General features: G+C 38.0%; 1 protein-coding gene across 8 annotated transcripts in view; it reads left to right on the forward strand.

The window, feature by feature from the left end:
* RIC8B (RIC8 guanine nucleotide exchange factor B) overlaps positions 1 to 15,392 on the forward strand; it is a 142,866-nt gene that overhangs the window by 104,322 nt on the left and 23,152 nt on the right. For all 8 annotated transcript variants that reach the window (XR_002823651.1, XR_002823648.1, XR_002823649.1 and 5 more), the window contains exons 7-8: positions 3,821 to 3,965; positions 12,336 to 12,480. Coding sequence is in view for 4 of the 8 variants with exons in the window: in XM_004373790.2 (XP_004373847.1) it covers positions 3,821 to 3,965; positions 12,336 to 12,480 (290 nt within the window). In the remaining 4 variants the exon portion in view is untranslated. The remainder of the gene's footprint in view (positions 1 to 3,820; positions 3,966 to 12,335; positions 12,481 to 15,392) is intronic.

Consider the following 15,392-nt stretch of genomic DNA (forward strand, 5'->3'; position numbering starts at 1 on the left):
GGTAGATGGGAGAGAGGTTTTTCCCTAAGGGGAGTGTTTTTCATCCGTGCGGTAGGCCAGACGCAATTACTTATCTTTCGCCGGTAGGGGCTGCTGCTCACTCGTTCTGGGTGGCCGAGTAGACTTTCTGCCTCTGGGTCTCTCATGGTGCAGAATATGCCTCCCGAGCACCACCACTTGCCTGCCTCACCACTCACGCATGAGCTGATCAGGCCTGAAGGGCGCAGCCTTTCGCCAGGTCAGGTCTGGCAACTCCTCTCTGCTTCCAAACCATTTCTCCCTCCCCCTTCCACTCAGTCTGATTCCTCAACTTTGTCTTAGATGTTCAGGGCTCCTAAATTGTCATATATAATCGATTAACTTGTTTTGGGTCTTTGTTGTAAGAGGGTCCACTGGAAGCGTCTGACTACTCTGCCATCTTGGCCCCGCCTCCCCTTTCTTGACTTTAAACCATGCAGTATCCCCTTGTTCTGTTCAAACGACTACCTCTTCTTCTATGTACAGGTTCCTCATGGCCACAATTAAGTGTTCTGGAATTCCCATTCTTTGCAGTCCTATCCATAATTTGTTATGCTTCACACAGTCAAATGCCTTTGCATAGTCAATAAAACACAGGTAAATATATTCCTGGTATTCTGTGCTTTCAGCCAGGATCCATCTGACATCAGCAATGATATCCCTGGTTCCATGTCCTCTTCTGAATCTGGCTTGAATTTCTGGCAGTTCCCTGTCAATGTACTGTTGGAAGTACTTTTGAATGATCTTCAACAAAATATTACTTGGATGTGATATTAATGATATTGCTGGATAATTTCCACATTCTGTTGGATCACCTTTTTTTTGGAATAGGCATAAATATGAGTCTCTTCCAGTCAGTTGGCCAGATAGCTGTCTTCCATATTTCTTGGCATAGATGAGTGAACACTTCCAGCACTGCATCTGTTTGTTGAAACATCTCAGTTGGTATTCTGTCACTTCTTGGAGTTTTATTTTTCGCAAATGCTTTCAGTGTATCTTGGACCTCTTCCTTCAGTAGACCTTTTCCTTCAGTACCATCAGTTCTTGATGATATGCTACTTCTGAAATGGTTGAATGCCCACCAGTTCTTTTTGGTATCGTGACTCTGTGTATTCTTTCCATCTTCTTTTGATGCTTCCTGCTTCATTCGATATTTTGCCCATAAAATCCTTCACTATTATAAGCCTTGAATTTTTTCTTCAGTTCTTTCAGCTTGAGAAATACTGAGCATGTTTTTCCTTTTTGGTTTTCTTACTCCAAGTCTTTGCACATACTTTATAAGACTTTGTCTTGTTGAGCTGCCCTTTGAAATCTGTTCAACTGTTTTACTTCATCATTTCTTCTGTCGTTTTAGCTACTCGACATTCAAGAGCAAGTTTCAGAGTCTCTTCTGACATCCATTGTGGTGTTTTCTTTCTTTCTGTCTTTTTAATGATCCCTTGCTTTCTTCAGGTATGATGTCCTTGATATCATTCTGCAACTCATCTGGTCTTCAGTTACTAGTGTTCAGTGCATCAAATCTTTTCTTGAGATGGTCTCTAAATTCAAATGGGTTGTACTCAGGGTCGTGTTTCGGCTCTCGTGGACTGGTTCTAATTTTCTTCAGCTTCAACTTGAACTTCCATATGAGCAGTTGTTGGGCTGTTCCGCAGTCGGCCCCTGGCCTTGTTCTGACTGATGATATTGAGCTTTTCCATTGTCTCTGTGCAGATGCAGTCGGTTTGATTCCTGTGTATCCATCTGGTGAGGTCCACATGTATAGTCGCCATTTATGTTGTTGAAAACAGGTATTTGCAATGAAGAAGTCATTGGTCTTGCAAAATTCTATCATGCCATTTCCAGCATCGTTTCTATCACTGCGGCCATATTTTCCAACTACCAGTCCTTCATTGTTTGCAGCTTTCGCATTCTCATCACCAGTAATTATCAATGCATCTCAATTGCATGTTTGATCAATTTCAGACTGCAGAAGTTGGCAAAAACCTTAAATTTCTTCATCTTTGGCCTTAATGGTTAAGGCATACATTTGAATAATAGTCATAGTTACTGGTCTTCCTTGTAAGAGTATGGATATTATCCTATCACTAACATCGTTGTACTTCAGGATTGTTGTTGTTGTTGTTGTTGTTGTTGTTAGGTGCCATCAAGTTGGTTCCGACTCATAGTGATCCTATGTACAACAGAGCAAAACACTGCCCGGTCCTTCGCCATCCTCACTATCCATCGCTGTCATGCTTGAGCCCATTGTTGCAGCCACTGTGTCAGTCCAACTCGTTGAGGGTCTTCCTCTTTTTCACTGGCCCTCTACTTTACCAAGCATGGTGTCCTTCTCCAGGTTCTGATCCCTCCTGATAACGTGTCCAAAGTATGTGAGACGAGGTCTGGCCATCCTTGCTTCTAAGGAGCATTCTGGCTGTACTTCTTCCAAGACAGATTTGTTCATTCTTCTGGCAGTCCATGGTATATTCATTCAATATTCTTCGCCAACACCTTAATTCAAAGGCATCAATTCTTCTTTAGTCTTCCTTATTCATTGTCCAGCTTACGCATGCATATGAGGTGATTGAAAACACTGTGGCTTGAAACCCCCACACATCTGTCAGTTTGTCGTACCGTGGGGGCTTCTGTTGCTGTGATGCTGGAAGCTATGCCACTGGTATTCAAATACCAGCGCAGTCACCCATGGTGGACAGGTTTCAACTGAGCTTCCAGACTGACAGACTAAGAAGAAGGACCTGGTGGTTTACTTCTGAGAAGAATTAGCCAGTGAAAACTTTATGAACTTTAGGATAGAACTTGAAATGTTCTTTTGGGCAATGAATGCAGTACCATTCCTGTTCAATTTGTCCTTCCTGGCATAGTAGACCATATGATTGTCTGATTCAAAACGGCCAATACCAGTCCATTTCAGCTCACTAATGCCTAGGATGTCAGTGTGTATGCGTTCCATTTCATTTTTGACGATTTCCGGTTTTCCTAGATTCATACCTCATATATTCCACATTACTGATATTAACAGATGTTTGCAGCTGCTGCTTCTCAGTTTTGAGTCCTCAAAATGAGGATTATTGATAATGTATATAAATCATGTACTCCAGGGATTGTTGTCATTGGGTGCCTTCGAGTAGATTTAAACTCATAGCAACACCATATGACAGAGAAGAACTGCCCCATGGGGTTTTCTAGGCTGTAATCTTTACGGGAGCAGATTGCCAAGTCTTTGTGCCGTGGAGCTGCTGGGTGGAATCAAACCACAAACCTTAACCGCTTAACTATTGTGCCACCTAGGCTCCATATTCCGGGGACTGGCACATAGAAAGCACTCAATAATTAAATAGCTATTTTTTATTATAAAACAACTGGAAAGCATTAAAACAGAGTTTTAAAGTAAATATTGAAAATGCTGCAGGAATTCAAGGAAGATAAAAATTAACATGAATCAGAGTATTAAGGATGTCTCCATGGAAGAAAGAGAAACTGACCCAAACTTTAGCATGGATTTTGTTAGGAGATATTCTGAGTAGGTGCTAAGATGAGTGAAAATTCAGGAACGGATTTGAATATAGTGTGGTGGTACAGTGAAGATATTCGTATTCAAATAAAATATTGTTACAGGCATGAAATTATTTGGATTTTTTTTTTTTATTTGTTTGTTTGGTTTCATTTTCAGAAAATTTAATATATTTTTCCACTCTTAGAAAACTGAACCCTGTAGACATTACAAGACTGCTAGTTACATGGTACCATCCTTGCTTACTGTGGTACCCTCGATTGATGACAGTTCTTGCATTTGTGCCATCAGGTTTTACCACCATTGAGGGATGTGACAAATCGACCTGAAGTTGGTTCAACTGTGAGAAATAAGCTGGTGCGCCTCATGACACATGTTGACCTTGGAGTCAAGCAAATTGCTGCTGAATTCCTTTTTGTCCTTTGCAAAGAGAGAGGTAAGTTAAACTGTTTTCTCTCTGCTTTTTTATCTTTCTGAGGGAATTTGAGAAATTTACCTATTAGTAATAGCCATCTCATTCCAGTCTTTTCAGAAGGGACGAGGAGATAATAAAAATTAATAATTTGAAAGCATTTTCTGTGTACTTCTGAATTCAGTGAGACCTGCAAACAGGTACGCTACCAAACACACTCACATTCAGACTTTGCCTTCTATATCTGTAACCCAGACTCTTTAATCTTGGTGTTTCAGGGCATGGAGTCATTCTGAAAAATTTGCTTAAGTAATTCAGTTACTACTATTTTGATAACAAGGCAGAGGCCTGGGTTAGTTTCCCTGTTTAATTCCTCATAGAATTAAAGCTATAGGAGTTTTTGTTTCATCACTAATCAATAAATAGTTATTGAATGTGAGCTATATAATATATTGGAAGTATAAAAATGCATAAGATATCCTCCTTACCCTTGACTAAGGGTAAGATAGTGGTAGCAACAGATTCTAAAAAATAACTGTATTACAATGAAGTAAATACTATTGTATATGTATATATAAAGTACTTTTCTTCTGAGATAGAGCTAACAACTAAAAATTATATGGATTATTTGGTCTACAAAAGGCATGTGCTCCAAACAAGGAGCTTTGACTACGTTATTCAGATATTCTCCTCACCTATTTCTTTCTTCACCTCCTAGTTTATAAATATACTTGATGTTCCCATCTAAGAAGATTTTATATTCTCCTTTTGAAAAGTACCCAGTTTTGTGAAATGAATTTGGAGATAAAAGTCTACTCACTTCTCTCAGAAATCTTAAATCAGTTCAATTCTTTAAGCTTCCTTCCTGACTTTTTGATACAGCCACTTTAGTTCCTGTTAAGACGGGATGTTAGCAACATAATTTAATCGTTTTAATAAATGATGATGATAAACATAGTTATTCTGTATTGAGAGGCATCATGTGCCTGACATTCTATATATAATCTCATTTAATTCTCATAGGAACTCTAAGATAAATATTAGTATAATTTCTGTTTCATAAATGAGGCAACCTGGCACTTGAGAGCCTTTCAGTAACTTATCCAGGGTCACACAGCTGCTTAGGGCAGGGCCAGAATTTGAGTCCTATCGTCTTTCCATTCTGTCATATTGCCTCTCATACTAATTTTCTTCAGCTATTATCATAGACTAGTTTACTTAGCCTCTGTTCTTTTAAACAATTCAATTCTTCTTTCATGATTTTGAAAAAAGAGATTGAGTTAGCATTTTGGAATTAAGTGATCAGCATAGTGTTTGCATATAGTAAGTTATCTGTATATTGGCTGAATTAAATTGATTGTTCTGAGGTCAGAAATCAGCTGTTTTGTAAAGTGGAATTGCATATGTATATATATAAATCTAAACTATACACGTGTATATCTATGCATTGAAAAAAAGGTTAGTAAAAATATACACTAAAGTGTACCATTGGTTACCTCTGAGTAATATGATTACTGGTGATTTTTTTTAACTTCTTTACATTTTACAATTTTTCTTCAATGAATATAATTTGTGTGTACTTTTAAAAACATTTTAAAAGGGGAGAAAGTAAAGTTTATTTCTTCTGTAATTACATATCTAAGCAGAATCACCTTATTAATGAGTTAGAAGTATCATAGCAAATATGGTGTGTGTATTTATAATGAATTTTGTTAGTGTTTTCTTCATTTGAAATGGTTTACCTTGTTCCTCCTTGGACCCAGTACTGAGCCCAAAGCCAACCTACATTTATAAAGTTTTTTTTTTTTTTTTCATTCAACCTTTGAAAATTCTGTATAAAATCATCTGCTTTTCCTTCCAGTTTGATTATAAGTTTAGTAGGTGTGTTCTTCTGGAATAAAAATTTATTCTTTCAGCAAATACTTCTTGAACTAGACCCTGAGAATACAGAAAGATAAACCAAGTCTCTGCTCTCATATTATTTACTTTCTCATGCAAGGGTCCCAGACTCAAATACCTGTAGCAGACAGGCTGGTAATAAAAGTAAGTCAAGTGGACTGGACATAAGATGATAAATGAAAACTGACACTTAGCTCATTGTTGGAGAGACAGTGGGTTGGGGTAGAGGTCAGTGGGACTGTAATGAACTGGAAAGAGGAAGGTAGCTGCTATTTAGCTCCAGTTGATTGTTCCCATGAAGGAACACATGTCCAATGATACCAGATCTTGCAAGTTTTTCAAGAGAAGCCAGGAATCTGGATTTTTTACATTAAGTCTCCCCATTAAACCCATTGCCGTTGAGTTGATTCCAATTCATAGAGACCCTATAGGACAGAGTAGAACTGCCCCATAGGGTTTCCAGGGAGCGGCTGGTGGATTCAAACTGCCGACCTTTTGGTTAGCAGGCATAGCTCCCAACCACTGGCCCACCAGGGCTCCCTTAAGTCTCCCAGTTTTTTAAATGTTATCAACAAATTTAAATTTAAAACCTTCTGGCCAAAAATGTGTGTGTGTGTGTGTGTGTGTGTGTGTGTATAATAAATATAAAAATATAAATGTGAACTGCAGCGTGTGTGTGTGTGTACACATGTGTGCACACTGCAGTCCATATTCAACTCATGGATCATCACATTGCAACCTCTATTCATTGGTCATCAGATTGCAGCCTGTTTTAGCAGCTCAGAAGCTAAATGATGGATTTGGGGTGCAAACTATATCAAAATGAAATAAATTTCAAATAATTTGTAAGAGTGGCTGAACTTCTGCTTAAAAACGTGCAAAGCTAAGTTTGAAGGTAAAGGGACCATGATCAAGTCTCGAAGTCAGACCACCAAGTGAAGACAAGTAGCAGCCAAATTAGGTTAGGAACATAGACTAGATTCACAAGGAAAATGGAAATGAGGTGAAATACAAAGGGCAAAATTTTATGGTAGAGTAGGCGCAGAAAAAACCATCCAGGTATCTTAAATATCCATCTACGTCTCCCACTGATAGTGGCCTACAGGTTAACATTTGCTTATGCTACCAACTTGTTCTTTTGAGCCCTGGCATAACTAAACCTTTATTACCTGCTCTGAAAATTGTGTACTTTCTACAGAGGGCTTAAAGATTGGCCTTATGTAATTTAAACAGAAGAAAATGATTTGTGAAATAATTCCCTGCCTCAAAGGGTTTATTTTGTTTTTGTTTTTCCTTTTAACACATTCATTAATTCCCACTATATGTTGAGCATTGTGGTAGGGATGGAATTACGGAGATATAAAAGGCTTGAACTCCCTCAGCACATAGCCCCACACCTATAAACTTACTTAAGTTTCCTTCATTTCAGTCTCAGAGAAGTAGGTGTCTGTCTAGCTCAGAGCCAAATAGTCTCCCTTTCCAGCTGATCTTGCCTCTTCCTGTCTTCTCAGAAGCCTTGCTCGTTCAGTTGTTACCTTTTATTCTTTTGCTCTTTTAACTCTCCCTATGTACTTCCTTGTTAGCATCTTCGAAGACTAATGTGTTTTTCTTTTCAGTATCCTTAACTTCCCATTCAGTCTTCAGCTCACTGCGATTCAGGGTTTCCACTACCATTCCCCGCCCCCAAGATTCCACTGAAAATGCTCTCAGTGAAATCACAAATTGCCTAGTTTTCAAAAGCAATGGATCCTTTTTAATTTTTATCTTACCACATCTCCCGTAGCAGTTGACACTATTGACCGCTCTCTTCCTGACTTGCTCTCCTGTCTTTGTTTCTTACATCACGCACTGCTAGCTTCTCTTAAAATTATTTTCCTTAACTGTTAAAATAGCTTTCTAAGCTATTAGTAAACTATTAAAATAGATCTATTTCTAATCAGATTTTCTTCAGTCTCTCTTCCACATGGCTAACAGAGGGATAGCTCTAAAACACAAATATATTCTTGTCATTCCCCCATGTAAAACTTTCAATGACTCCTTGTCACTTACATGGTAAAATTCAAGTTTTACCTCCCTGGCCTACCTCTGTAACCTGTTCTAAATCTACTCCCATCTTACACTTCTTGCATAGGCATACTAAATTCCTTATTCTTGCCTGATTCTGTTGCACCATTTCTTGGCACGTCTTCATGGTTTGGCAGATGCCGTTCCTTTTGCGTGGAATGCCCTTCCCTATCTCTGTTAACATAGTGAGCTTTACTTACCCTTGAAGACCAGCTTAAGCATCATCTCTGTGAAGACTTCTCTGACCATTCCAGGCAGAGTTAATCATTCTCTCCTTTGTGCCATTTGTACTCATCTCTGTTTTTTAAATACTTTTGGCATTTGCTATGTTGTAACTGTTTTTTTAACGAACTTGCATTCTAGACATTGAGTTTCTTTAGGTTGGAGATCATGTCTTATTCATCTTTGGTTCCCCAGTACTTAACAAAGTACATTACAAATAGTAGGTGCCCCATAAATGTTTAATGAAATAGCAAATGTTTGTCCTCTCAGTGAGTTGTCTGGTGAATACACGGTCTTGAGTATTTCTCTGTATAAAGGAATAATTTCAGTACGCTATGCTAAGTGCCACAAGAAGGGAATGTGCGAAGTACTATAGCAACCTGGAAGACAGAATGAATAGAGGTGGGAGTAGCGGAAGGTCAGAGAGAAGCCTTCACAGAAGGAGACAGAGAAATGGGAAATGGCTTTGGTGTGTACAGGAAAGAGTGACTAGTTCAAGATGTGAGGAATCCACAATGTACAGGAGTGGTAGGAGATGAGTTTGGAAAAGATGGCAGAGAATGAAGAACACTTTAGGCCCTGTTTTGGAATTTGAGCTTTAGGCTTTAGGGGTAATACTGGAAGTTTTATCTAGGAAAGCAATAAGTCGTGTTTTTGCTTTAGAAAGCTATCTCAGGCAGTTGTGTGGAAAAAGAACTAGAGGGGTATGAGGATGAAAATAGACCAGTTAGGAAGCTACTAATACAGGATTAAAAGGAGTCCTGGTGATGCAGTGGTTAAGCACTCGGCTGCTGCTGAAAGGTCGGCTGTTGGAATCCACCAGCCAGTCCACAGGAGAAAGATGTGGCAGTCGGCTTCCGTAAAGATTACAGCCTTGAAAACCATATGGGGCAGTTCTGCTCTATCCTCCAGGCTCGCTATGAGTTGGAATCAACTAGACAGCAATGGGTAATACAGGATTTCTAAAAGTTGTAGCATTTGACTGGAAGGGAAAGGATTTACACAGAGAAGGGGGAAATGGTCTTTGGGTAGAATCTGGCTCTGCCTTTCTTCTTGGTAAAAGAGCAAATTCTTTTTGCTTTCATGGTAGAATATAGTAAAACTCATGCTGTGTAAGTAATAATATGATGACTACTAGTGTAGTTCTCACTTTGCATGGTGCTACTGTGGTTGATTTCCTCTGTTCATAGTGCCCCCTAACACCGTGATAAAATAATGGTGAAATATTTTCTGCAATTTTTCAACTGGATGCTGATTTGTTTCATTTCTGCAGCAGTTTTACATAACTGCATGGATGATTACTGTGACAAAGAGTAAATATATTTATTTGTGTGTTTCTTTGTTTAAGGATTGAAAATCATTTCTTTGCCTTAGCAGCTCACCTTAACATCCACGTTCAGTCCGTTTTCTTCTTAATTCTTTCCCGGTATCAAATAGGATATTATACAGTGTGTTTGAAAATAGCCTAAAAAGAAGCTAGAAACAGTCCACCAAATAGTATCAGTCAGAACTTCACAAAGAATATGCTTCTGTCTGTGAAGTGTTTGTATTCCATTTGTCTTCCATCCCTTATCCCCCTCCCTCCCATTTTTAGGTATTTTGTCCTATTAACAAAAGTTCCTTTGATTTTTAAGACTATTGCCTTTTCTGTTCTGAAGGCAAGGTGTGTCTTAAATCATCTTCGTAACCCACACTGACTGTCACAGAGTTGGCACATAATGCTTGTTCAGATGAATGAGCAGTAAACATTATTTTCATAAAAGTGCCAAGATTTTTACTGTTAACTAGTTTCCAGAAGGATTTTCTGCATAAGAAAGCAGATTGTTTAGAAGGATTCTGTTTATTTCAGTTTAACCTCTTTTGTCCTCTGTGGTCTTAAATTATTTTCATCCTGGAGCCATTCTAGGTCATCATTAACATTTTGTCTCATTTTTTATTGTTGTTTTGTTTTTATTTGTATATTTATTTAAACCATTTATTCGTATATCTCTTTAGACTTCCACAATTTTGGTGAATATTTCCTTTCTGGAACCACTAAACCTCCTTATCCAAAATGTTTACGATGAGAACATCAGTGCCGTGCGTTCAGATCTGTGATTCTTCGGCCACAGTGATTTTGTGTCTAACCATGTCACTAAGGTCATGTCTGACCTCCATAAATATTAAGAATACTTGTATACACTGAATATTCTCTTTTTCCCTTAGTAGCCCATTAAGGATTCATTAATTTGTCTAAACCACTACATCTTGGGGAGGCACTGATGGCAAGAGGGAACATATCAGATTTATTCCGAGGGCTTTTCAAATTATACCTCCATCTCTCTCATCAAATTCTAATATGATCCTTTCCAGCACCCTTTGAGAATTATTACCAAAGAGATCACAGTTACTGATAGGTTTTAGGGTAGAATATGGTTGAAAACCACTAGTCTAAACCTCACGTGGAGCCCTGGTGGCACAGTGGTTAAGAGCTCGGCCACTAACCAGAACGTCGACAGTTGAAATCCACCAGCAGCTCCTTGGAAACCCTATGGGGCAGTTCTCCTCTGTCTTTCAGGGTTGCTATGAGTTGGAATTGACTCACCAGCAACAGATTTTTGTTTTTTTGTTATTGTTATTTAAACCTCATTTAATCTGCTTACATTATTAACTTATACTTTTGTAGAAATTTCACCAGTTTGCTATTGTATTCTTTAAAATCAGGCCTTCCTTTTTTTTGTCCTTCAGGGACCTATTTTCAGTGTCTAGAGAGATACCCTGTAGTTCAAATATTTGAAAATTTAACCAACAGCTCTACGCTAGGGTATTCATGCTCTTTGTGCACATCATGATTTCATACTCTGATGATATTTATTCCCTTTCCTTACCCACCTGTTTCCCTACCCACTGCCCCTTCCAGATCCCCAAAACCAAAAAATACGTTGCCATCGAGTCAGTTGCAACTCATAGCGACCCTAAAGGACAGAGTAGAACTACTTCATAGGGTTTACATATCCCCAAAATTATTGTAATTGCCCTTCTTTGAGTCTTTGTCTTTTTTGAGGTCAGTGATCTGAATTACAATAGTATACCAGATGTAGGTTTTACTATAGCTTTACACGTGGATCAGATACTATGTTATGTTTTATTTCTGCGGTTGTCTTTAAGATGCCATTTTATCAATATGATATTGAAAGTCTTAAGTAAATTTTGCCAGTCGCTCTTTTGATTGAATATTCTAGTGTTCACCTTGAAATTGTACCTGAAGAGAATGAAGTGCTCCTAAATAAAGCTACTAATCAATGCTTCGTACCTTCATTAAAGGTACTTAGAAATTACCAAAAAATATCCTACAGTGCAAAAGTTTTATGTGCCTGCTTGTCTTAGAGATACTTCCTTACACTGATGGCAAAGGAGCTGCACCAAGTGCTTCATTGGGCTTTTTTTATTTTTTAAACTAAGATAAGAAAAGTCTAGAATTATCTATCAGTATGAAAAAAGAAAAATACGTTTACTTCGTGCCAATACTTTTCTGAGCACTTTGCGTGTATTAACTGAGTTAATTATTCTGATTCTACAGATCACAAAACTGAGGCATAGAGCTGCAAAGTAACTTGCCCCGAGTCAACCAGATAGTAAGTGGTAGAGCCATGATTGAAATCCAGCCATTAACTCCTGGACCTACCTTCTCTGTGCTTACATATTGTTGTTGACTTTTTTTTTTTTTTTTTTTAAAGTTAGTAAGCTAGCCTATCCTATTTGCTGATATCCTTAAGTTTTCTTATTTCTTACACCCTTTCCTTCCAGTTCTATAAAGAAAGATTTTATATTACGTGCTGTATTGGTAAAAATCTCAATCTGACCTTTACTAACTCCAGTTTCTTGTCAATACTTCTCTAAAACTAGTTAACGAAGTAAGTCTTGAGATCAGAAGCTTAAAATATCATCCATACCAATGACCCAGCAGTCAAAGAGGCCCCATTTCTGCCACAAAGTATATTCAGAATAGTTCTATTTGAATTTCTGATACCTGCAAAAAAGGCTCTCGGTCTTCAGAGTACCTCAGAGAATTTGTGGATAGTTCAGTATAACCACCACCACTATTTAAAAACCTCTCAATTTTACATTTACTGCCATGGCGTATCTCCAGCCTCCTTGTGTTGGTGAGTGGTTGGTGATGATGGTGAATACCCAAGAATTCCTGTCTAAAAACCTATTCTATTTTTGCAGTGGATAGCCTGCTGAAATACACTGGCTATGGGAATGCTGCAGGACTGTTGGCGGCCAGGGGCCTCTTGGCTGGAGGAAGAGGAGATAATTGGTACTCAGAGGACGAGGACACAGATACTGAAGAATACAAAAATGCAAAACCAAAGTATAGTATCAAGTTTCTTTTCACCTAACTATGTCCGTGCCTTCGAGTTGGTTATTTGCTTTTTACTTCGTCTTTCATTTTCCAAGTGTTTCTTTTCTCTTGTGGATTTGGAGGCTTTCCGTAAATGGTTTTTTAGGGGCATTTTCATAGCTAGTGCCTAAAAGAGTGACTTTAGGTGATTGAGGAAGGATATTGCAAGAAATGTTCTGCTGCATATTTTCAGCATGCACGTTATCCTCTCCCAAGTACTGGGAGAGCTGGTGTTTTAAGATATCTGTGGGCATATACTTAAATAATATTGTCGCTATTTGCTTTCTTTCCAGAGGTTGAGATTTTATAAAGTATATCCAAGACCAAGTATTTAAGTTGGTTATTTGATGCGTCAGTGTTCTCAGAAATCTACTATACATTCTATTCTTCTGTCTTGCATGAAAGCCCTTATGAAAGTCAATAAAATCATGGCAACAAGGCACATTACTAGGAAGAGGAAAGAAGTCTGGTTCCATAGTGAATTTTAATCAGTGAACACTTAGGGAATCATCTTTTAACAGATGCATGAGCACAATGAATATGCAGACTAGAGACCCTATCAAGTCTTCTCTGAGTCAGTGCTTACAAATTGAAGACACTTATTCTTTTTTATTCCAACACAAACTGCCTCTCCTTCCGTTTCTCTCCATCCCTTTCGCCTCCTGACCCCCACTCGAGATAAATTTCTTAGTTTCCACTTGTTAGAAGTTATGAGCTCTGTTTTTTATTATTGGCCTAACAAATGTTAAAAGGTGTGCCCTTCCCTTTTGGCATTATCAGTGATGTTGACATGCTATGTTTTCTACTAACAAAATATTATGGAGTGTGGTGTCCATCATGTAGTATGGAGTTGGTGACCAAGGATAGAAAATCATTGTCTGCAAATTAGGTCCTTTAATGCCCTGTTTATATATATAAACATGATGGGTTGTCAGAAGGTAAAAGAAATGATTAGCCCCTAATCAGGCAGGATGTATATGACCTGTTTCTTGGTAAATCAGGTCTGAGTAGATCAGTGTGATTTTCAGCATCCCAGTACTGTCAACCTCAGAAGGATCGTGTAGAGTGTGTCCTAGGGGGATAAAAAGGCTTTTTGGGGAAAAGCCAGCAATGACTCTAAACAGTAAGTTCTTAAGACTGCCTCCGTTTGGATGTTATAAATTGGGTATCCCTATCTGCCAAGAGTTGGAATAGACTCAAAAGCAGTTAAGTTTTTTTTAATCAAGTGTTTGATGCTTATTAGAGGAACCATACCTTATTCTTTCTCTAATTATAGAAGTCATCATTCTAAATTAGTCTTCCTAGCTCTTGATTTTTCCATTCCATAAACTGTATTTCCATATCAGTTTACTATTTTATATCTGTCCATTTGAGACAGTAAAATATACCTTGAGATGTCTCTTACTTTTAAATGGTGGAAGTTACATTAGGCATTCATTGTGTCCCAGGGTATGGGGACTTAATCAGCTAACAAAACTTCTCATGAGTACTCAAGGTTGATATCAGTACATCTCAGTGTGTATTGTTGATTTTTGTGTGGTAGGAGACTTTCATAATGATAATAGTCATATATCTAGCAAGCCCCAGAACTCTACTAGAATAAGAAGGAACTCAAAGAAAACACAAGAACACTGGGTCTCTTCCAGTAATACGGGGAATAGAATTGTGTCCCATTATGAAAGCAATGCAAGATTTCAGAAAAGTATCTTGTTTAAATTAAGGATCATGGTGTTTGAGATTGTTTTCTTGGCTCTGTATCATAGAAAGTTTCTATACTTAAGACCTTAAATCCCTAATTGGAATCATCTTTTGCCTTTGAACCTGGCTTATACCTGTTTATAGGAATGGTGTGTTAGTCTGATCAGAATAGTTACCGTTGTGAAATCTTAGTAAATTGTGTTTCTTAAACATTGCTCATTATAATATATGAGTCACGTATAGTCACATCTTTCCCCTTCACATAGATTTGCATCTGTTTTTCTCTCAAATCACCTTCATTAAAGTGACAAAGTTTGGTGGGGTGTTTGTTACTTTAAAATACTTCTTCATATTATCCCTATCTAAGTAGTGGTGAACAAAGTACTTTGCAAGCAAGACGACTCTTTGTACTGTGGGGAATGATCCACAGAGCTCAAAGAACTTTTTCCCTAACAATTGTTATGAAGACTTTTCAAGTACCCCAGAGTTTTACCAGTCTAGTCAAGCTTATAAAGGCAGCATCTAAAAAGGATTACTTCTCTATCCCATAATTACTCTTCACCAGTTAGAGTTCCCAAGATAGTCTGATTTTCTTATGATGCATTTATTCACAACAGTTGCTAGTATTAGCAGAGGCAGAGAAATTACCCTTCATCCAGTTGGCCCTAGGCCCGTTGTCAAAAATGTGAGTGGATTCTGATTAATGCACCAAGGTAACCTGTAATCCTTCAGTGGAATCTGAAACCAAGAATTGTGCAGAGCTTACACTCAGGCTTCGGGAGACAGTTAATATCACAACAGTCCCTTTTGTGTCAAAATAAATGTATTTAATGGACTGGAAATGGCTTTCTGCAATTAGCACACTTAGACAAAATATATTCATAGAATCAAATTACATGCCACACAGGTTTCTGGTGTGTGTCTCACCAAGTTTGTTTAAAGTTTTCAGATAAACTTTGGTCCTGTATCAAAGGGAAACCAAATTTCTAAATTCTAAGTTTTATACTTGTTTCTTTTATGCCTCTGTGCATGGAGGCCCCTTGACTGTATAGGTCATATAATGTAACTAGCTGATATGGTTTGTATATCATTCCAGACATTAATTGAAAGATGTGTATCTAATGACATTTGGCTTATTTTAGACCAGGGACTTTCCGGCTGGGTTTACAGGAACCTAGGGGTCT

This window comes from Trichechus manatus, unplaced genomic scaffold (assembly GCF_000243295.1).
Source record: "Trichechus manatus latirostris isolate Lorelei unplaced genomic scaffold, TriManLat1.0 scaffold00027, whole genome shotgun sequence".
Taxonomy (NCBI): Eukaryota; Metazoa; Chordata; class Mammalia; order Sirenia; family Trichechidae; genus Trichechus; species Trichechus manatus.